We start from the raw sequence: 24,102 nt of genomic DNA on the forward strand, positions 1-24,102 counted from the left end.
AACTGAAAATATTTTGTGTTTCTTTCTTTCTTTCATGTTTTTAGAGACAACAAGCAATGACAATAGGTAACATTTTTTGAATTTTTGAGAAGCAAACAAATAACAAGAAAATAAGAGTAACTTGGTTATTTTCAGATTTTACTTCCAAAAATGATTTCACATCATCTCATTCATTTATACTTTCTCTCCTCGAACTATCCAATGCACTTCTCCCCTCCCCCCTCTCTCCTCCCTCCCCCGGCCACATTATCTCATTTATGATTTTCCCCTTGGGTGAAAAGTTTGTACTACGCCGTGCAAACAAAAGTCTCATTAAAAATCAATCGACAAATCAATATAAAAAGTCATGTAGAACAATCTTCGAAAGATGAAGGAGAGCAGTATACCACATGATACCATTGTCCAAGACTTGGAGGCTATTTGAATGAGATAGATTTTACTCAGATGGGACAGATTTCATAATTTAAAAACTAAAATGTCTCGTTTAGAAATTCAAAAATTTAAGCGTAATTGAAGAGTACAAAGCGAAATTAACCCTAAATTATACATGCAGACCTGCAACTCGACAGCATCAGCGGAGGTGTCAAATCCCAACAACCTCCAGCAGTTCTTTCCCTGAAACTGTGATTTCAGAGGAAAAATATAGAGTAACCGAGAGTGACTTTTATCTATCCATTCCTTATGTAACATCTCAAGGTAAACTACAGATTCTGGTGGAATCCCTACGTGCCCTCCTAATTGTAAACATTTTAAAGTTTCATCTGTTAAAATTTTCCCATGTTAAAAATTTCTATAGAAACTTTTATCTGCCTAGGAGCCCTCGTTGAGCCGAAAAAACTTAGTAATAACATGCATTTAATTGCCTGTGCCATTATTTCATCAGTTCATTATCATTTTTTCTTTGCGGCATGGGAGGGACTTGAAGCCTTAGAAAAGAGAAGGACTTGAACAATGGAAGACTGAGTAAATTGAGTGACTTCTGAGTTACCTGATTATTGTCCTTACCTGATTATTGTTCTTGCCAACTAAGCTAATTTTAGGACGTGGAGTACCTTTTACCATAATATGTGTTGAATACCCTTATAATATATTTTTCTTTTTTTTCTTCAAATTTAACACAGAATTTTTTGGACTTTTCTTCTTGGCAAGTTCTTGTGGAAGGAAATTACATGGTTTCACCTCCTTTATCCAAAATGTCAACTTAAGAATGTTAATATTACATATATAAGGCAACAGGTGAATTTTTCAGTTCTTTGTAAACAATCAAGATGATCAGCACTGCAAAGCTTGCCTTTTCATTTTCTTGACTCTTTTCTAGGATAATGTTATTTACTTATTTTCAAATAGTTCTGAATCTTTTTTGTTTTTCGTTTTTAAAGTTATCAAAGAGTGAATGATATTGGAATACTTGACTTCCTTTTATCCTGTCTAGGTTTTGTCAAAAAAAAAAAAAAAAGGGTAAACTCAAACGACAACCTGCCACTACAAAATCAATTTGCTGCTCCAAATTCCAATTGCGTCAAAGTGTCACCTCCATTTCTCATATTTTCTCCATTTTCTATAATTTTGCCCTAGGTCAAGTCAGAATGTCTTGTATGCGCTAATAAAGAATCATCTCCACAAGTTACGCTCAGATATCTAACTCATCACATGTGCCCTTTATTTTTTGGGTAAAATACACTTTAGCCCCCTGTGATTTAGCACTTTGTAAGATAACCTCTCTAAATTTTTAAAAATTATACATAATCCCCTCATAATTTGAATTAAAGTGCCAAAATAACGAAATTTACATTCAATAATGGAGTCAACTAAAATATCAAAGTGTCTCTATTTAAAGTTAAAAATTATCTATTAATCACCGGGGGTTATATAAAACACTAAACCATAAAGATGTTATATGATAAAATATAAAACTATGCAGGATTAGAGTTTCATACACATTATATTTATATATTTTAGTCACTTCAGCCATTATAATTTTTAAACAAGGGTAATTTCAATATTTTTATGAGTTTCGTTATAAATGATTATTTCCGTCACTTCGACACTTTAATTCAAATTATGAGAGGTTATATATAATTTTTAAAACTATAAAAAATTATGTGAAAAATCCGTAAATCACAGGAGGATAAAGTGTATTTTCCCCTTATTTTTGGGCCCCACAATTCTTGTAGGCTCTCAACCCCAATGCTTTTAAACAAAGCAAAATTGTTCAAATATAGGCACACAGGGGACAAGATAGGAAGTCTAAAACAATTGCTTTGTAAAATAGGTTAGGAAAAACGGATTTGAATTTTAAAGCAAAAGAGGTCAAGGTTATTTTCATATAGGGCAAAAATGACTTCTTACCTCTTACTGAAAGCCTAAATAACATTCTAAAGTGATGTAGGTCAAATTGAGGTTAATTGAGAAAAGGAAGAGGTGCAAGTTTGGTCACTTATGTTTGCCCTATGTACTAAACTAGTCCCCAATATTTGAAACAATTAAAACGTAGTCCAAAAAGCTGCTATTTATGGGCATATTTTGGACAATTAATAGAAATTCAACAATGGTTGACCGTCAAAAGTAAATTGGCATCATTCAACAGTTTTAGGTTTACACTTTAGATCTCCAATATTTGAACTTCGAATCATTATAGTTCCTTAAGTTCTAAATACTGGTATTGATGTTTTAGAATGAAATGAGATGTGAATTGGATCAAAATTTTGTTAGATATGTACTAGAATTTCTAATGAAAAATGCATGGAAAATTTATTAAACTTCATTCTTTTTGTTTTCATTTCATATTTTCATGCCACTAATTATGCATGTGCTTTTTCTCTATTCCATAGTTGGTTTCAAAATTGGCATAAGGTATGCATTTGTTGTTGTGCACGATGAATTATTAATTGATGATGAGATGTATCATTTTTTCACTTATGTTGATTTGTAAATTCTCAATTAAACATTCTTTTAGAATATGAAGAATATATACTATATTTAAATTAAGTTGATCATATTTTCTTTTCTTTTTCCTTTTTTCATTTGAATGTGCTATCCTTTGAGTTTAACATGAAGCAGCTATTTTTTAGAAACATTTTAATTGTTTAATAAAATTGTCAGTGTATAAAAAGATGAAAGTTAATATTTGAAAACTTTCCTATTGGAATGTCTTATTTTAATAGGTAGGAAAGACAAGAAAAAACAATATGAAGTTTTTTAAAGGTAAATTTCTTATACACCCCCAGTGGTTAAACACTTTTAAAATACATTCCTTATAGTTCAAAAATATCCACTTACACCCCTTGTGCTTTGGATTCAAGTGGAAGTGAAATAGAAACATACTCTATTAATGGAGATTTCAATATACGTGCTCCTATAGTGTAACAGATTACTTGATTCTAGTAATGTGAGGTCTTAGGTATGTTTTTCTTTTGAAAATGCCTCCAAAGAATGTTTACCATTTATAAAGAGCCCAAAAATAGATTTGGCAACTAAATTTATTTTTAACATTTTTGTAGACAGAAAACGTTCATTTGGAGGCATTTCTGGAAGAAAAACATCACTAAATCCTCGCACTAAAATCAAGTAACCAATCACACTATGTTCAATTCTCCATTAATTGACTGCATTTTTGTTTGTTTTTCACTTAAATCTAGAGCACAAGGAGTGTAAATGGACATTTTTTTAACTATAAGAGGTGCATCTTAAAAAGAGTTTAATCACAAGGGGGCATATGTGAAATTTACACTTTTTTAAAACATTCCTATAAGTAGTTGATATTTGTACTTACTTTTACTAGCTTTAATAATTGCAATCCCAAACTATAAACATTTGAATCATTATAGTTCCTTAAGTTCTAAATACTAGTATTGATGTTTTAGAATGAAATGAAATGTGAATTAGATCAAAATTTTGTTAAATATGTACTAGAATTTCTAATGAAAAAAAGCATGGAGAATATATTAAACTCCATCTTTTTGTTTTCATTTCATATTTTCATGCCACTAATTATGCATATGCTTTTTCTCTATTGCATAGTTGGCTACAAAATTGGCATAAGGTATGTGTTTGTAGTTTTGCACAATGAATTATTAATTGATAATGAGATGTATCATTTGGTCACTTATGTTGAAATTAAATTCTGAATCCAAAACATGCCTTTAGAATATGAAGAATGTATACTATATTTAAATTAACTTGATCATATTTCTTTTTTCCATTTGAATGTGTTATCATTTAAGTTTAAAAGGAAGCAAATATTTTTTAGAAGTATTTGAATTGTTTAGTAAAATCATCAATGTATACAAACATGAAAGTTAATATTTTAAAACTTTCCTATGGAATGTCTTATTTTAATAGGTAGGAAAGACAAGAAAAAACAAAATGAAGTTCTTTAAAGGTAAATTTCTTATACGCCCCTTGTAGTTAAGCGCTTTTTAAAATACATCCCTTATGATTCAAAAATATCTACTTACACCCCTTGTGCTTTGGATTCAAGATGAAGTAAAATAGAAACATACTCCGTCAATGGAGATTTCACTATAATTGCTCCTACAGTGCATCACATTACTTGATTCTAGTAATGTGAGGTCTTAGTATGTTTTTTCTTTCGAAACTGCCTCCATATGAATGTTTACCATTTATAAAAAGCCTAAAAATGGATTTGGCTACTAAATCTATTTTTAACATTTTTATAGATAGATAACGTTCATTTGGGAGGCATTTCTGGAAGAAAAATGCCCCTAAATCCTTACACTAAAATCAAATAACCAATCCCACTATTGCAGCATGTATGTTCAATCCTCCTTTTATTGAGTGTGTTTTGGTTTGTTTTCCACTCAAATCCAGAGCACAAGGAGTGTAAATGGACAATTCTTTTTAAACTATAAAAGGTGCATCTTAAAAAGTGTTTAACCACTAGGGGTCTATGTGAAATTTACACTTTTTTAAAACATTCCCATAAGTAGTTGATGTTGGTACCTACTTTTACTAGCTTTAATAATTGCAATCCCAAACTATAAACATTCGAAGGTCTACATTCACAAGTCATGCAAGAATTTGTGTAGTAATAATTAGAATAATGTTCTGTAATTAGTTTTTCTATTTTCTTGTGCTAGTTTTTATTTTGAATATTGTTTGTGTATTAACAAAGTGGTGCCTCTTCTGCAAAACAATTATGTTGTGCCAATTTGAAGTGGTTTCAGGAAGGTTGTTGTGATCAAGGGATGCATTTTTCATATATTTAAAATCCTAACGATAACTATTTGAAATCTAAGGGACAATATTAATTGAAATTTCAAAACATTAGGAACCAAAAATGCAAAGTTAAAATTTTCAATTAACAACGATTTGGTATTGACTCTTAGTTGTTGCAATTTTTGGTTAATTGTCTTAAATTTGTCTAAAATCAGAAACTTTGAGAATCACTTTTATTTTAGTCAAAATATTAGAGACTCATTTGACATACAAACCAAACATTGGGTATCAAAAATGTGCATTGATGCAGTTAAAACTAGGGATGCAAACAAATCGAACCGCTTGCGAGCTGATTGCAAGCGGGTCGAGTCTGAGCTCGACTTGAGTTCGAACTCAAGTTCAAAAATATTAAATTCGTTAGCTCGCGAGTCGGATCGAACTCGATTATATATCTTTTTATTTTTTATTTTAATAGTAAAATTACATATATATCCCTAATATTTTATTATTTGTTAAGAAAAATTATTATTTTATTCATTTTTAAAAAATAAAATAATTATTTTTTATTTTTTAAGTTTGAACTTGACATTTTGAACTTGTCGAATTCCAGTTCCAGTTTTGTAAAATTATGTTGAAACTCGACTCAATTAAGCCGAAACTAGATTCAGGTTCAACTCGTTTGCATCCCTAGTTGAAACATAAGGGCAGTGATTCCAGAGTACAACTAAAGGGTTCTCAGAATTGACCCGTAAAAGTGAAGCACTTTTAGTAAATTTCAAATTCCACCCCCAAAATTGTGATCATATCCATGATTCCATTCTGCAATCATAGAGAGCCCCCTTGACCTGCTTCGGTAACAAAATGCAGAACGAATACACTGTGTTTCTTGGGACGGATCAAATTGGGCCTTGCAAGTTTTTGGATCATGAATAGATATTTCCGCCCCCTCCCTAAGATTGTTAACTTAATCAAACAAATTATACAGTGAATACCTCTTCTTCTTCTTCTTCTTTTTTTTCAAATTTACATAGTGGAACCTTGACATGTGAACCACATGGGAATAATATTATGGCTGCATCTCTAACCACTTTACTCCAAGTTACATCATATCTTTAGTCAGAAACAAGATAGACAAAAAGAAGGAAAAAAGTACAAAAGAGGTAAGAATGAGAATCACTTAAATAGAGAGTAAGAATATTGTTAATTTCATTTTTGGCCAAAGAATGTTTTATGCATCTATAAATGCAAGTACTAGTCTTAATAGAATGACTGTATTAGTTTCACTTTCTCTGTTGCAAAAGATTACGGCTAAAGGATGACGAAAACTTCAGGTTAGTCTGAAAATTGTATTTTTTTTCCCTGGTTCCCATATTTAATTGTACATATGTGCTCATTACAACATTTTATAGCTGATCTTATAAGGCTCTCAATGATGATCCTTTTGCTCATAATTTTGAGCATTATATAGCTGCAGTTGTAATAGTCAATAAATGACTCTATATATATATTTTTTCAAATAACCACTTCTAATATTCAAGTACTGAGTCCTATTCATAAGCTTGAGTCCTAGTCATTGTAACATCAGCAAAGTCATACATAATATAAGTGGTATCTTCAAATTACATTATCTAAATCCATTATAGTTTGACTTTCTCAACAATATGTCATAGACCATTATAGGTAACACTTTATCATTCAAATTCCCCGAATTGGATTTTGTGTGGTGGAGATTGAAGATGGAAGAAATCTTGAAAATGTGATAAGCCATGCAGATGAACAATGTTATCATGGTCTGTTACATTGTAATATTTACAAGCATTGGTTTAGTGTATATATAGTGCCTTGTACAATAATACTAAACAATATTTTTAGACCCGAATCAGTGGATGAATCAAATGAGCTTTTAGTTTGCGGTTCAACCAGTTTAAGTGATTGAGTCAAATATACAGCTTTTTATTCATTTTAGAATTAGAAAATCTGAATAATCTATGAAAAAAATTTTCTAGTAACTAACTGGCTCAACCATGTAAGCTTTATCAGTTTTGACCAATTTGGATGGTTTTTGATGGGTTATTTATTTTTCATTGTACTCTAATATAAAATTGGAGAAAGTTTTATGGCCGGTTTCCCTTTTCAACCGGTCGAACCAGCCAAATGGATACCGTCTGGCACTGGCAATTTTTGAGTCCCAATCCGTTACGCTTTGAAGCCTTGCTCCCTCCACAGGCTGGCTGGTGAGACCACAGGCTGGGTCCTCGTAAATGGTTACATTTTGAGCCATCAATATTGCTGCAACGGCGCCTTCACTATTAGTTTGATTTAGAGTCCAATGAGCAGTGGAAAGGACTATCAGTTAATCTCACAGCTCTTTCTGAATCAATTGGGAGAGCAAAAAAATGGCAATAGAAACTGCAGTATTCTCCAGACCTGCTGTGTTTCTTGAATTCTCAATGTCCCAAATCTCCAAAATAAGGAAGAAATCTGATGGGATTTTAAGTTCATTAATCAGTTAAACAAGTTGAGGAGAAAAGCCTTTATGTCATGAAGGATTTAGAAGGAAATTGATTACTGGTTGTGTTGTTTTAGCTTTAATTTCCTGCTTGCTTTCTGAATCCCAAGTTGTGGTAGCTAGGTAAGCTTCTCAATTAACTACTTTTTTATATTCTAAGCTGCTTTTTTGTGTTTTGTGATTACTTTTCTAACTTCCAACACATAATCATACCTTCTTTCCAAGATTGGTAAATTTATAGTAGACCTTTTTTTGGAGTGTTTTCTTTCTCTGATAAAGAATTAGGCATTTTGAATGGTGCAACACTGATTAATATATTGGACAGCTACATTCAACTTAGCTAATATTTTTCTCAATCTTTGACTCATCAATTGGATGAAAAAACTTAATCATACATCTATTGTAAAATGACATAACATTGTGCATGGAAACCTGTTTCCCTTGAAAGATCATATTTTTGAGCCCTTCTAATACAGCCTCTAAAATACTACCTACATTGTTCTGTAATTTGACGGACTTGAAGCTACAGGGATAAACGTGCTTGCTAGTTGCCTTTTGACTAATGTGGATGAACTTATTTATTCTCCATGTTCTTTTGTAACTTTCAGTAATAATGTTTAATTTGAACCTCTTTTTTATGTTTTGGATATTGGCATCCTTTAACGTGATGTATATAAGCAGGAGCTGATAGGATTAGTAGAGGTGCAATTGGAATCGTTCCTGAGGAGCTCACTGAGGATAACTATGAGGAATGGAAAAGATGCTTGAAATATTATTTGGTTGGTCATGGCCTTTGGGGTGTTGTTAGTGGAAAGGAGCAGGATCCTCTAAAAGAGAGTGAAGATAAGAAACAGGAACACGAGGAATGGCAGAAGAGGAATGCACTGGCCTTACATGCCATCCAACTTTCATGCGGAACACGCACATATGTTAAATTCAAAGCAGCTCACAATTCTGCCCATGTTGCATGGAATCATTTGGCTGAAAAACTAAAGCCCCACAAACTACTCACAGCACATGACCTTGAAGATGAAAACAGCCATTGTGAAGATGAAGGTAACTCTCAATCATGTTGCTGATAAAATGTCTATGTTTGACATATAATTTAGAAGTTAACTGATGAGTTTTTCTCTCTTGGAAAAATTTAAGTGTTTTATGTGGTTCATTTGATGCCACGGGGCATTAGGAGCAAAAATTATTATTTAATAATTTCAGATTTTTGTCTGATTTTGCTCTTGGTCCATTCCTTTTCTTTTCTTTTGCCCTTTGAGCAACCAATTCCTGACCAGAGATTTTTGTGTACATTACTTCAAATAGAGCTCCAATTCATCTATTCAAGCTCTGTTGCACCAAATAATGCTGGAGACTTGGGGGTTGGGAGTCCTAGCTAAATTGCCAAAAGAGGCCCTGCAGCATATCCTCCATAGCATGGATTGTGTCATTTAATCATTGCTCAATATCCAATAACAATATTGTTTCAGTGCCTACTCTGAACCAAAGAGGGAAAATTATTCTCCAGCCTATGATAGTCATAAACTTGCTCCTAAAGAGTACATATTCCACGAATAGATTAGTAAAATGTCACCTTCATACCAAAAATTATTTCAAAGATTTTCTGATTTTGATCTTTACTTCCTCAATTTTTTATGCTCCTCATCAAAATTTCACGTGTGCCTTGTATGAGCCCATTGTTATATGTGACCATGTTAGAGATATTAAATGAAACAAATTCTAATGTTTACAGGACAGAAAGAGTACCTTCATTATGAGCGATTGTACAAAGCAATCGAGAAAGGTCATTTTCATCTCACAAAACATCTCCTTGATCAAGAGCAACACGCTGTTAAGGCAATAGTTTCATCACATAATGAAACTGCACTTCACATTGCCATTCTGGGTGGACACATAAGAATTGCAAAGGAGTTATTGCACAGAATGGCACCAGAAGACTTGGAAGTTGTTAATGAATATGGATCCACAGCCCTGACTCTTGCTGCAATCAGTGGTGAAACAAGGTTGGCAAAGGCAATAGTGGAAAAAAATGACAGGCTACTTATCAAGGCAAATGACCGTGACGACGGGCAGCTTCCTGTCATTGAGGCTGCTTTGTATGGTCAAAAGCATATTGTTAAGTATCTATACAGGGTAACACCAAAGGAGCATCTAAGTCCAGATAGGGGTGAAAATGGAGCTACATTGCTTAACTCGCTAATTACAGCAGAAGTATATGGTTAGATTATAGATATAAAAGGCAACATAGCAATCTGCAACACACACTTCTTCATTATATGTGCCTCTAACTCCTGCTTTTTAATTGTTACAGATGTTGCTGCAATGCTGCTTCGACGGTATCCAAAACTTGGCGTCACCCCTGATCATAATGGTGACTACACTCTCAGGTTACTGGCTCACAAGCCATCTGCATTTCCTAGTGGAACCAAACTTTCTTTCTGGAAAAATTGGATCTATTCATGTGAGTGTCCTTTTTCCAGTTCTATTTTACTTTGATCACTGACTTGTATGTAATGAATCAAAATATTCTGCTCTCCAAATCAATAATAAGCCCAACAGTCTAAGAACAATGGCCATTCTACATTTTGTGGATTTTTATGATGTTTCAGTTATCATGTCAGTATGCAATGTGGATTGTTTTTCAGTCCAAGTTGTCGGGCAAGATAAAATCTTCCACCAACAAGAATATTAAGTAGCCGTGATCAGTAAATGTGTACTAGTGTTAGGGAATGCTACTCATACCATCTATCTATGCCCCAGGTGTAATGGTACATTTTCAATGGGGGAGTACAACAGATTCTCATGAAGGTGAGGTAACAAATGCTCAAAGAGCAAGCATGACTGAAGACCACAACATTGACATTCATGATCCTAGTGATGATGAGATGCCTAAGACAGGGAATCAAGGCCTCACTAGCTCTGGTATGTAAAATACCAAGTTTCTTTTCCAAAATTCCTTCTGTTGCACATTAAAGACTTCTACTTTTTTGTGGTGGGATCTCTCCTAACTTTTTCTCAATTTTTTAGCAGTAGTTTGATGACAACGTGTAATGCATTGGATTTTAATAGGTAAATAATCTGATATGTGGTGGACTATCTAGGATTGGAAGAAACCAGAGGAAAGTTCAAAAATTAAGAGGATTCAGCCCCACATTTTGGAACTTTTTGTAGTAAAGATAGAACATCGTTTCCTTTCAACGACGAGCAATGAGGAACTTTTCAATTCATGTGTGCATTAACTATAAATGGTAAAATAATAAACTCAGCTGCTTCCATGTGAACTAAAATGAAGTGGCGCTTGACCCATTGGCCACCAGGTAGTGGGGCATTTGCCATCAGGTAATATCAGGGGGTTGAATATACCTTGCTAACAGTGTCTATCACAAGAGTTCTTAAGAACGTAATCTAGCTAGCATTAGCATTGCTGCATTGGCATATGCTGAAGAATCTTAACCTAACTAGCTACAAGAATAATTCACGACTACACCATGAAAGAGGGGGTCAATTGACCTCCTGACTTGCATACAGCTTTCCAAATCATTCACTACTGCTAATCTTAAAGGCAAGATAGTCAAATCTTGTTAGTATGTAAAGGACCCCAACATCAGGTTTTCCTAGGGGATTGAAACTCAAGCCTATGTTCTGTTAGACAAGAGTGGATTGGTTAGGTCACCAACCTTTACTCCTCCTGAGGCAAGTTGGACTCCTAAGTGTAAAGATAGCTTATGAGAAGATCACCTACATAGGGATCCATGTAGATAGTGCAACAAGAGATGTAAACAACAAGGCAAAACATGTATAGGGATGGTAATGTTCATCCTCAGATCTTACCAAGTTCTGTGGACTTGTATCTGCACCACTCAAGATTCAACTCATGGAATCTTTATTAATTTTGCTCAGGCAATTGTACTGACAACCACTTAAAATCATCTCCAATCTACAGAGTTATCTAAATTCAGATATGTAGGATTATGTTAATTTACCATATATCAGAATGTGAGGTGCTTTCTCGTTTGTCTTAGTTACCTCAGCTTGTCTATAGGAAGAAGTGGATCTCTCTTCCATTTTTGACAACTTATACCACTGTATCCAGTTGGTTGCTGCCTCCTATCCTTACCATCTTGTTCTGAGCTTTACATCCTTTGTCTATTCCACTAGATATTATTCATATCATCTAATTCACAAGATTGTCCATCTAATTCTGTTCTTTTTAGTTTCAGTGTCAAGTGGTATTGTATTTTAAACCCCACTTTTTCTGCTCTGCTTAGCTTGCATGCATGCTTTAAGCAGGCACGCAAGTTTTCTATGCCTACTATTATTTACTCGAGTACACCATTCATTTAGATATCATTATTCAGTTGTGCAACTAATACGCTGCTACAGTTCTTTTTTATTCCGTTGATCTATATCAGTAATTGGTTCCGTCTCATTTTATTCATCCTGTGCATATTTTTCTTGCAGTACTGAAGATTTTGCGTGGACTTGGTTGGCTCATATTAAGATGCCTCGGTTTGTTTCACGAACTAACATTTTTTACTCAGGCAAACTATGATAATTTTCTAATGTTTTCTGTTGATTTCAGTCCCAGATATAAAACAAATACATGACAGGAAATTGATTCATAAAGAAGCCATTCAACTGCTAACCTGCATCTTTAAGGAAATCCGGACATTGAGCAAGAAAGAACTTGAAAAGATGGACATTGATAAAATTTTGTATGATGCGATTGAGCATGGAATCATTGAGTTCGTTGATGAAATTTTCAAATTTACGCCTGAAATCATATATAAAAAAGACAAAAGGGGCAGAACACTTTTTTCACATGCAATTGTGCTTCGCCAAGAGAAAATTTATAGCCTTATATACGCCTTGGGAAGAAGAAAGAGCATACTGGCACGTAGGCATGATTATTTCCAAAACAATTTCTTACATCTAGCAGCCAAGCTGTCTCCACAGTCTCAACTTGACAGGGTTTCCGGAGCAGCTCTTCAAATGCAAAGGGAACTACAATGGTTTCAGGTTGCAATTTAATTTGTGGTCAATATCCTATTTTATCTTAGTCTGCCATGTTTTTGTGGTCGTTTGCTTTTGTTTTGATGTCTTATGGCACATGGATATAAAAGCTGGAACAATTCTTTATCTAATCGTACAGTCCTAGTGAGGCTTTGTCCCTGACATTATATATTCTGTAGGAGGTTGAGAGTATTGTACAACCAAAGATGAAAGAAGAAAAGAATGGTAGTAATAAAACACCTTCCGCCCTCTTTTCTGATGAGCATAAGGTTTTGGCCAAGGAAGGAGAGAGATGGATGAAAAATACAGCAGGATCAAGTATGATTGTGGGAACTCTCATTTCTGCAGTCATGTTTACAACTGCCTTCACAGTTCCAGGCGGTAATCATGGTACAACAGGGCTCCCTGTCATGCTAGAAACTCAACCAAAGGCATTCTTGTTTTTTATGGCATCAAATGCACTGGCGATGTTCACTTCTTCAACATCGATTCTGATGTTCTTGGGGATTCTCACTGCACGTTATGCAGAAGAAAATTTTCTCAAGTCCTTACCCACAAAGTTAATATTTGGAATCACATGCTTGTTCATCTCGATAGTCACCATGATGACGTCATTTGGTACTGCTCTCTATCTGATGCTGATCAAACAAGTAGCTTGGATTGCCTATCCAATCATTGTTTTCTCTGTTATTCCAATAGCTCTTTACTCATTGCTGCAATTCCCTCTTCTGGTTGAGATGATCAGTCGCACATACGGTTATGGCATCTTTGACAAACCTAGAAAGAAACTCTTCAGTTTTCATACCTGAGTTGCTGCCAGCATCTCTTCATTCTGTTTTATCATGACATTCTATATTCTGCTTGCGATGGATTGCTTGCCGATATTGTTTTACAAATAATCCTTATCTGTGATGTTTTGAGTAGATTTCACAGGTAACATTTATTTGTTTTGACTCATCTGTGATGTCTCCAGCTGGTGCTGGAATTCTACGGACTCCTTTGATTCTGAGGATTCCTTAAGCTATCAATAAAGCATGCCTACGGATTGTTTTACCTAAAGCTGATACTTTCATTTGCTCTACCAAGTTCTGTTATCCGATTTATAGTATTATCAAATCAGCTAACATGTTGAATGTCTTAGTATCATTGTTGGTTGTTCTGTGAGGATAAACCATAAAAGTTAAATCAGATCCAAAGTTGTACAAAAATGAAAAGGCTTTTTTTTTTTTTTTTTTATTCAAATGAAGATTTGGCTTGAAGATTGTCCGTAGGTCTCTCAGCATCTGCTTTATCACTCTTATCCTTGAGAAACCTAATGAATAGATGTCTTCAAAGTGTTTTAACTCAAATTAGTAATCTATTTATTTGCTTAATGAACACAAAATAAAAAGGGAAAAATCTTTAGCTAAATAATTTTTACATAGTTATGAGTTATGTTAAGGTTGTCCTTTTCTAAATTCTCCACATTCTATTGGGAGGCCAGCTAAAGGAGGCAGGAACCTACTATTCTATACCCCGCTAGTTTTAATTCATGTTAAAACAGTTTAAAGAATTGCAGCTTTTGAAAAAGAGTACAAGATCATGTTAGTTATGGTTTTCCTTATGAACTGCCAGCTGATTTTCAAACAAATCTGTGCTATCCAACTTTGCTACACTGCCCAATTCCTTGGAGGAAAAGCTCAAGTTTATTAGTGGTTCATATAAATATGTTCTTCTCAATTATGTTCTCAGTAAACAGCAGAAGGCTCAACAGATGAACTTAACTTCTTCATTCTTTGTAGCTAATTGAATACTGACTCATTGTTTTTGTAAAACTTTTCTTCCATCTTAGCAGTAATATGTGATAAGTTGCAAAGCAGACTTTTGAAGTTCATGAACTTAACTCTTTTGGTTGGCCATGAATTTCTACCAAGTATTTAGTTCGTGAATCTTATATCTGTCTTGGTTCTTGGTATTCCTAATTAAGATCAGGTGCAAAATCCAAACCCTTTAATTTAAAAAGTCATTAATGTACTTCAAGTTTAAAATTACTATGGAAATGCATGAATTTAACTCTTCTTCTTCTCCTTTTCTTGGCAAATTAAAAGGACATCCACTGAGTCTCACTAGAACATATATAATGCTGGCATGATTTAGGGAAGCCCTTTTTAGGTTATGGCAATTCTGGCCTCCAACAATTTAATAGAAAATAAATAAAAGTGCTGGCTAATTTTATGGTCATGCAGTTAGAATGGCAACTGTATTTGGCCTATATTGCTAAATTTAGTTGCACTTGCATGGATGATTTTTAGGTGAAGAACATGTTTTATGTTTCTGGATAGATACTTTCTAGACCTTTTTCTTCCTACTTCTTTTTTTGACTTAAAAAATAAATAAGTGAAACGTCTTATCAATCAATCGAGTTACACTTCATTATTAAGTCAGTGTTCGTTTATCATTATTTGATCTACTAATATCTATACAATTCCTACCATTTTTCTTCGCTACTAAAGTTTTTGTCGGGTAAAAATTTTAAAATGGAGCTAACAATTTTATCGATAATAATATATGCAATATAAAAGAAAATAGAAGTCTCCTTGTGAAAACACTCCTTGAGAAAAACACCAATATTTGTTTTTGTTACTTGCTATTAAACTGAAAGCTGATGAATTTGAATACCAATATTTTTTTAATACATCTCTTCGAGATTTAACGCAATTTAGTTGTGAGTGAAACCAAAAATAAAACAGAACAAAATATAATAGTTTAAGAGTTAAACTTTCAGTCATGTATTAATCTTAGAAAGCAAGCAAGGTTTCTTTTTCTTTTCTTTTTTTTTTCCTTTCTGGGAAATACCAGCTGGTTTTAATTGATTGATCCCAAAACCTTACGTCCCAATTTTAATTCATGCGAATTTGAAACCAAAAAAAAATTAGATTTTTAGCAAAACATTTACCATAATGGTGATAAAATAAAGGAGTTATAATATTTGATTTGAAATTCTAATCATTTTACCAATACACGACAGCCTACAAAGGAAGCAAGGTTCGTCTTTCTCAAGACATTTTTATGAGAAAAGCAGAACAAATCACAACATGCAAATACATGGCAAGAACACTTTCCGAAGAAAACAACACTACCATCAGGAATGCTATAATTATTAAAAAGTTAAAAAGATTTTGTTGAAAAGTCATCATCCTAAAAGACCATCAAATAAACAAAATGCTAGTTTCTTTAATGATAATAATGTGCTAAAAAGTTAGTTAACGACTTGAATGAACATCTAATATTTGATATAATGAATGTGCACCTAATAACATTAAATGCAAATCACGTTTTTCTTTTATTTTTATGCAAACGATTGTTTTCATTGTTTAGTTACATTCCAAATAATCCTTGTTATGTTTATGTTATGGCATAGAATAAAAAATTTAGTGCAATTAAATATGATGCTCTAATCGTATTTTTAAATGGCAATTCTTTGTGTCTATATTAGGTTTCTAAATTGTTTAATTTAATGGTGAGTAATTGTTGTTGCTACAACTAAGCCTTCTTTCCAATTGCTTATAATCAGCTAATTACATTTCAAGTTAAAAATTATTCTTGGGTATTCTTGTTTGGTTTTTAACCTTTGCATCAGCTTATTTTTAAGTGTATATATATATATATAAGGATGATCCAGCATCCTTGAAATGCTTGTAATAATTGCTCAATTTCTTCAAACTTTTAATCTAAAGCATGCTTTAGTTATTGTAATTTCTTAATCAATTTGAAAAAAAAAAGGAAGGAAAACGGAAAATAAAACCTTAGAAATTGACCCTAAAATACATCCACGAATCACTTCACCAGATAATATTTCCTAGTATGAAGTGCTACTCGATTACAAAGTTCTCAATAGGGGTGCAATCAAGTCAAACCGCTCGCAAGTAGTTTGTCGCGAGCGGCTTGGTCAAAAGTTTGGACCGAGCTCGAGCTCGAGCTATTCGTTACATTTAACGAGTCAAGTTCGGGCTCCAAAAATAAATACTCGAGTGCTCAACGAGTTTAATTGAGTTTTCATATTATATTTATATTATATATTCATATTATATTCATATTATATTCATATTATATATTTTGAGAAAAAATTAATAGGTTTAGTTCAAAATTCGAGCTCGAACTCGAGTAGATCTGGTTTGATATTTAGTCGAGATCGAGTCCAAATTTATTTACTCGTTCGAGTTTGAGCTCAAGTTCGAATAATACTGATTGTGATCGAGTTCAAGGTCGAATATAGTGCTACTCGAGTTCGACTCGACTTGATAACACCCCTAGTTCTTAAAAGAATGAGAAATTTTTTTTAGCTATTATGTACATTTGCGTACATTAAATAGTCTAAAAAGTACAGGTATAGGAGCTATTTTTCGAAACAACATGTTGACTAAGAATGAGAAGTAGACATATAATACTAATGCATATGTATGTAAATTTGCCTTATCATTATATGAGGGTTAATTACTCTTTTTTTTTTTTTTTTTTTATCCTTTCCACCTGCAATTGCCAGGATTAGAATCCTAAAACTGGTAACACAGAAAACTCTAGGAGCCTTTTCCTAACCACTCTGGATCGATCCCAGTGGTAATAAAAAGTAATTATTTAAATACCACTAAATGTGTATTAAACAAATAATCATAACACTGATTATGTGTAAGCACACACAATCTAGACATGGAAACTAGCGTGACAAGTAATTATTTATATCAGCATTAGTTGGATGTTTCACTTTAGCATCACTGATTGGCTTGTATCCCACCCATGATAGAAACGATTTACTGCACATTAAGTACCTGCCTCTCATTATATTGGTCCCTTCACAATTTACCTCTTCCTTAATTTCCTTAATTGTTCTTGAATTATATTTATACCAAACTGAATTAGATTTGATGCTTAGAATATCAAATGTATAAATTGTTCCATCTACGCATATTTCATTTGAAAAAAGGTACACACCGACCAAATTCAAAATTCCCTATTACAATTTACAACTCTATTGCATGAGTAGTTAAAGTGAGTGTCTGAAACATAAGAAAGGAATATATTTAACGTGCAAATTTTTAGATTTGGGAAAATAACTCTACTCACGAGCTGTTAAAAATTTGGAAAAAAAATATATACAATGATTAATCTTTTATACACTAACAGTGTATATACCGTCAATTTTGGATGACTGATAACTGTACAAAATTTGAATTTGAAAATCAATTTTTACATATTTTTATATAACATTTGAAAATCTTTGTACATCGTTTTTAACGTCGCATATAGATTAAATGATACCGTAAAATTTATGCTTTAATAGTTTACAGCTATAATACGTATGAGCTGATTCAAATACCCCCAAACATATGATGCATTGATGTGCTTCGCAACAAATTCTGCCTCTTCGGACACGTAAACCTTTCAAATTCATCTAACCACCCACCCCACTAAACTCCTCCAAATTGGACAAAACCCCCCAAAAATCCAACGAACCTTTCACCTAAACCCCTCTCTCCAAGCCGTCTACTCTACTCGCATTCTCTGCTGAGAAAAGCCTTCAAATCAGAAACGGCTATTCTTTGCTCAAATGAAAAGCAGCCGAATTTACGCCTTGCGCGCACGCCACACCCCCCTCTCCTTCTCGTCTCTTCTCCGTCACAGACAGCGTTACATTAGTAATTCCACTCTCCCTCCGCCACGTCATCTGTGTAACGGACGCCTACCCCATTCCCGCGGGCCCCATCTCCATCTCCAAACCTCCCTATATAGCCTTCTCTTTTTTGCTCTTCTTTCTTACAACCTCAGACCAGAACGAAAAAATTTTTTTAAAAGAAAAAACAAACACAAACATGAAATTTTGAGCTCATTTTCTTTTCCGAATTTAACCTCGTACAATTGATTAATTTACAATTTAGTCCTCCTAACCAAAATGGCGCCGTCTGCCAGGGCCAACCGGAGGTGGGCTGACGAGGAGGACGACGACAATCAGCTGGACCGTCTCCGGCGGCCCCGGCGGGTGAGGAAGTATAGGTCGATTGTGGCAATAATGAGGGTGGCTAGAAGGGTCCAACTTATAAATGAGGATGATGATGATGGTTTTGATCAAACGGTGGAGATAAAGAAGGAGGAGAATGTTGATGATGGTGATGGTGATGATTGTTATAGCAAATTGGGGTGTCAGGAATGTGGGAGAGGGGATAACGAGGAGGAGATTTTGCTGTGTGATAAATGTGATAAAGGGTACCATTTGGATTGTCTAAGGCCAATTGTGCCCCGGGTGCCATTTGGGCACTGGTACTGCCCTAGCTGCTCTGATCACATTCGTCCCAGCATGGCTCTGGCTAAAAGTATGATAAACCCTTTAATTTAATTCAAAAAAACCCACAAAAAGTTTAATCCAATTGTGTTCGTACAAAAATTTAATAAAAAGATGTGTTCCTGTGTGTGCTGGTGTTTGTGTTTTAGCCCATGTGTCGTGTATGTTCCATCTATACAGTTCAATGCAAGTGATTGTTTTGGGAGGTCAGCTCAATGCAAGTGGATATAATTAACTGTTTGATAGCAATGTAGTGTTTGTGTGTGAATGACTGACTCCGTGGGTGAGTGTGTGGGAATGTCTCTGTGTGGGTTTTTTTTTCTCTCCCACTGAGGGAGGTACAGTTTGTCAGTTTTACTGGAAAGTACAGAAAAATGTTAACTTTTGTTGACCCTTTAATTTCTTGATTGTGTTTAGGTCTTACGCAGACATCCATACTTGATTTCTTTCGGATTCAGAAATGCAGTGAATCAATGGCGGATTTTACTTCAGCTCTAGGTAAATTTGGACGGCTGCTACAGTATGGTTGGAATATGGAGTCCATGTATCCGTGTGAATCCTTTTTGTCTGGGAACATATCATTTTTCTTAGTTGATTTACTTGTGATTATCTTGCTTCTGATTTGTCGAAGCCATCATTTGGAAAGAGAAGTGGAAGTAAGGTTAAAGTTGAGCGTTCATGTTGGAAACATGCTGGATGATGGCTTTAATTGTCAGTATGATTAGTGCAGTTAGGATAGTTGAGGGAGGGAATGGTGCAAGTTAGATACTTTTTTGTCTCTTGGTTTTAGCCGAATTCATGCACTGCTCTGTAGAAACCTTGAGTTCTGCTTCAATCAAATAAGTGTTTTGCCAGCATAAAAACTTCTGCTGGCAATTTATTCTCTGCATTTGCTTAGTACCAGAATTTGTATCAGCTGAAGATATACTAAGCAGTATTATAGAAGCTTAAGCGACTTCTATGGTGATGTGAGTTAGGTTTAGGGTGTAAATCAGCTGACTGAAAGTACGTATCTCATCTCAAAAGATCCCAGAAGATTGCCACAAAATATAGTTATATAGGCTCCGATAAAGCAGAACCTTTTTTCCCAATAAGGAGTACCGTTTGGTCGTACAATTAAAAGATTAGGTTGGTGAATGTAGTTCATGTATTTCTTAGTTGACTGTGATTATTGCTGCTGCATTTAGCTATGGAAGTTAATGCAATTAGTCGGGAACAGTTTGAAATGCTTTTGCTTTTAATTTTCATAACTTCCAAGTTTCCCTTACAGACATGTGCTGATACTTGTCCTCGCCTCCTTTTTATGCATGGCAACTGTATTCTATGTATTATTGCTTGGATAGTTTCCAACGCTTGACTTCTTTTCATTTTCTTAAAAGAGAATGAGAAAAGAAGATACGTATATTGACTTTGACAAGAAAATTCAGCAGGAGCCTTCCTATTCAAAATCTTCCGAAAGTTGATGGATAATCCCTTGCTCATCATGATGGTTTTAGACCTTGAACTGCATGTGCAGTTTCCCCTTCTTCTTCTTGACAGTATAGAATGAAACGTTAGAACCACGACGTGGTTCTCAAATATGGCAGAATGCGAAGCCAAATGAAATGTTATCAAATTCAATAGTGTTTCTACTGACTAACGCAAGCCTAAAATCTTTATGAAGAAAGAATATTATCATTACAGGAGAAAGAGTGGAATGCACCGTTTGCTTGTTGATGCTCACTATGAGAAAACCGTTAGTGCATATACTTGCCTAGTCTATATGATACTTGTGCAAACCCCTAAAATGTTTGACAGCATTGTTTGACCATATCTTTGGATGGGGTGGAGTGCTGTTGTCACTTCATAATTTTGAACATGAAGCGTCAATGATGATATAATTAAAAAGATATGATACACTTTATCTAGGGCACACAAGGTCCAGGTCTAGAAATGCTTAGAGGCAGTTCCCATGTGTCAATCGCATAATTTTCCCGATCAGAACTCCACAACCTTATTTTTGGTGCAATGGTTTCCCAATGAAAGCTTTGAAGTAATCTTGCAAAGTTGTTTCTGGTGTAAGTTCTTTTTGATGCAGAAAAGGTTAGTTATGATAGTGCTTTAGAGCCAACAGGTCTGTTTGTGACCAATGATCCCTTCTTACCTTCATGAGACCTGTTGTATGATCACAGCATTGATAGCTGAAATGCAGAAACTTACAGGACTCCATGTGATTGTCCCTAAAGAATATTTTATGTAATCAAATCCTACATTTATAAACCTACACACGTGCAATGTATATTTTCTGTAATAAACCTGATCTTTGTCACTCATAAATGTACATTGACAGAAAAAATATATATATTACTCGTAAATGTATGATTACTCTGTCAATCTACACTTCAGTTGCTACTGCTGTGAGCTAGTCTTCTTTTTTCCTGAAGTTGTTTAACTGGAGTATTCCCTATTTAGGCTGAGTTTTTGGACCAGTAGTTCTTCTCACAATACATAGGCACTGAAGTCTGTTCATGTTCCGTTCTTGCATCTAAATGCTAATTTTCAGTGTAACATAGAGATTACTGTTTCTGAACTAGATGAAGATTTCCTTCTTTTGTCATGTCATTGAGTTTTCTATGTTGGTTCTCTGGGGTAAATGTCCATGAACTGTGTCCAACGTGGTGGTCATTTCTGTTTAACTTTCTTTACAGGCAAGTTAAAGAATGGGATGCAGGAACTTGAACTGATTCGGTGGGAGTCTCAGTTTGGTTTTCAATTCAAGCCAAAAGATGTCTATTACTTCTATAGTTTGCTAAGAGCTGCTCTTTTTGGCCCATTTTTTCTGGAGTTAGTGAACCCTGGAATCCCTTGTAAAAAAAACAAAATCTCTGTCCCCCTCCCCCCCCCCCCCCCCCCAAACTGGCTCCAACTGAAGATATGATTAAATCTCCTTTCGTGGTATTTTTGACTTTCCTTTCTCTCCTCTAGGCACTTTTTGATGCTGCTGATTTACAATTTTAATGAGGCTTACCTTTTTGGCTTTGAAACTTAGCTATGATTTCCGCGACATAACTACCATCTCAGATGAGGAAACCAGTGCATTATGTTTCTAAAATGTATTATGTTTCTAAACTTTAAAGAACATCTGTGTCATATTCATTTAGCTGTCTTCAGCTGTTGATTTTCCTTTATTGCTCTTCATCCTTTTCATTTAAATTACAGATACTAGAAAACGTCGGAAGCGTTCTGGGCCTTTGGTGTACCACAAGAAAAGGAGAAGACTTCTGCCATATATACCGACGGAAGATGCTGATCTAAGGCTAAAGCAAATGGGATCTCTTGCTTCTGCTTTGACCGCAATGAACATTGAATTCAGTGCTGAGCTTACTTATGTGCGTGGCATGGCTCCTAGGTCTGCCAATCAGGCCAAGTTTGAAAAGGGTGGAATGCAGGTTCAACCTTAAATACCTCTTGTCAATTAGTTTACTCAAAATCTTTAAAATGCTGCAAGGCAATTAGTGGTAATTATTAAAAAATGCTTGTTTTCAGTCATCTAATTTCCTCTTTCACTTCTCTTATCAGGTCCTTTGCAAAGAAAATGTTGAAACATTGGAGTACTGTAAACTTATGGAGAAAAGTGGCTTATGTCCCCCACTTATGGTTGTGTTTGATTCGTGTGAAGGGTACATCTCCCATCCGTGCTTTGTCTCTGTGTCTTAGCCCCCAGTCATTTGTTATTTGCCTGTTTAATGTACTGCTCTTGAATGCTGCAGTTATACGGTAGAGGCTGATGGTCCAATAAAGGACTTGACTTTGATAGCAGAGTATGCAGGAGATGTGGATTATATGAAGAAAAGGGAATGTGATGACTGTGACAGCTTAATGACGCTCCTTTCAGCAAAACAGCCATCCAGGAGTCTCGTTGTCTGCCCGGACAAGCGTGGCAACATTGCCCGGTTTATAAACGGCATAAACAACCATTTGCCGTAAGCTTAGAGCGCAGCAACCATCCTATACAAATGTTTTTATTATCCTTCCGTGTTCTTTTCTTGTCAAGACATCTATACAATGTTCTTATCATCCTTTTGTGTTCTTTCCTGTGATATCTCCCTTCAATAAACTTTTACTTCTATGTCTAGCTGAACCTCCTTAGTGAAACGAAATTATCTTTATTCATGTCAGAAATACTTACAACTTGACATTCAGCCTACAGTTGTTGAAACCAGTCCATTTTTGTGCAGGGAAAGTAAGAAGAAGCAGAATCTTAAGTGCGTGAGGTATGATGTAGATGGCAAATGCCGAGTCCTTTTGGTTGCTACTCGCGATATTGCTAAGGGGGAGAGGTTGTACTATGATTACAATGGGCACGAGCATGAATATCCAACTCATCATTTCATCTAAGTTCTGAAGCAACGGATTTTTTGCCAATGAGACTGCAGGACCATAGAATTCTCATTTTTGTCTTCAGATATACATAGCAGCAGCAAATTTTTCTCTAACAGTAGGTAGCTGTACTGCTGGCCATCATTGTGGCCATGATAGTGCAAATTCCAAAGAGGATGTTTTTTTTGGATTTGACATATCAAATGTTAGACAGGTTACATGCTTATGTAGTACAGTTACAATGGAACCTCACAACATTTAACTTCAGTGATATTTATCCAAAAATTGTTTATCTTCTGCTTTTCTTGATTCCATTTTTCTGCCATTCGAAATATTTTCTAGATAGATAGATATATCAACTTCTTTTAATGCTTCAGATTATGTATTGGTACAGAAAGACTGTTCTGTCACAGGGACTTTTTAAGCAATCTGCAAGTTTTCCCATATGCTAGGCATCATTTTAGATACCACACTTGCATGTCTTCTGTGCATCATCTCCACAACACAGCATCAATTTCTCCCCTTTTCTGCGAGTTTATTTGGTTGGAGAATTCTTGCTTACAAGCACAGACTTATAGTCAAAGTTCAGTAAAAACTGACTATGCTGTTTTGAAATGGCCAATGCATTAATATGTCTAATCCTATCTATAACTAAAGCACTCGATTTTCTAACCAGTTCCTAATGAGCACTTATAGTACGTCTAATTTACGCCTACTT

The 24,102-nt window shown here is 34.7% G+C and overlaps 2 protein-coding genes across 3 annotated transcripts; both read left to right on the forward strand.

The window, feature by feature from the left end:
- Nucleotides 1–6,461: 6,461 nt before the first annotated feature.
- Nucleotides 6,462–13,771, forward strand: LOC113698299 (uncharacterized). The gene is made up of 8 exons (XM_027218076.2): nt 6,462–6,509; nt 8,369–8,743; nt 9,432–9,917; nt 10,011–10,160; nt 10,460–10,621; nt 12,161–12,208; nt 12,282–12,718; nt 12,892–13,771. Exons 1-8 carry the CDS (start codon nt 6,494–6,496, stop codon nt 13,519–13,521), a joined length of 2,304 nt encoding a protein of 767 aa, XP_027073877.1. The 5' UTR covers nt 6,462–6,493; the 3' UTR covers nt 13,522–13,771.
- Nucleotides 13,772–18,183: 4,412 nt separating this feature from the next.
- On the forward strand, nt 18,184–23,685 carry LOC113698607 (probable Histone-lysine N-methyltransferase ATXR5). 2 transcript variants are annotated; one of them, XM_027218484.2, is made up of 6 exons: nt 18,188–19,056; nt 19,443–19,523; nt 22,224–22,453; nt 22,584–22,684; nt 22,775–22,987; nt 23,243–23,685. In XM_027218484.2, the coding sequence occupies exons 1-6, from the start codon at nt 18,639–18,641 to the stop codon at nt 23,400–23,402; spliced, it is 1,203 nt and encodes a 400-aa protein (XP_027074285.1). In that variant the 5' UTR covers nt 18,188–18,638; the 3' UTR covers nt 23,403–23,685. The 2 variants fall into 2 exon arrangements, with proteins under 2 accessions (XP_027074286.1, XP_027074285.1); XM_027218485.2 differs by lacking the exon at nt 19,443–19,523 and having other exon boundaries at nt 18,184–19,056.
- Nucleotides 23,686–24,102: the final 417 nt, after the last annotated feature.

Source organism: Coffea arabica, chromosome 7c, assembly GCF_036785885.1.
Source record: "Coffea arabica cultivar ET-39 chromosome 7c, Coffea Arabica ET-39 HiFi, whole genome shotgun sequence".
In the NCBI taxonomy this organism is placed as follows: Eukaryota; Viridiplantae; Streptophyta; class Magnoliopsida; order Gentianales; family Rubiaceae; genus Coffea; species Coffea arabica.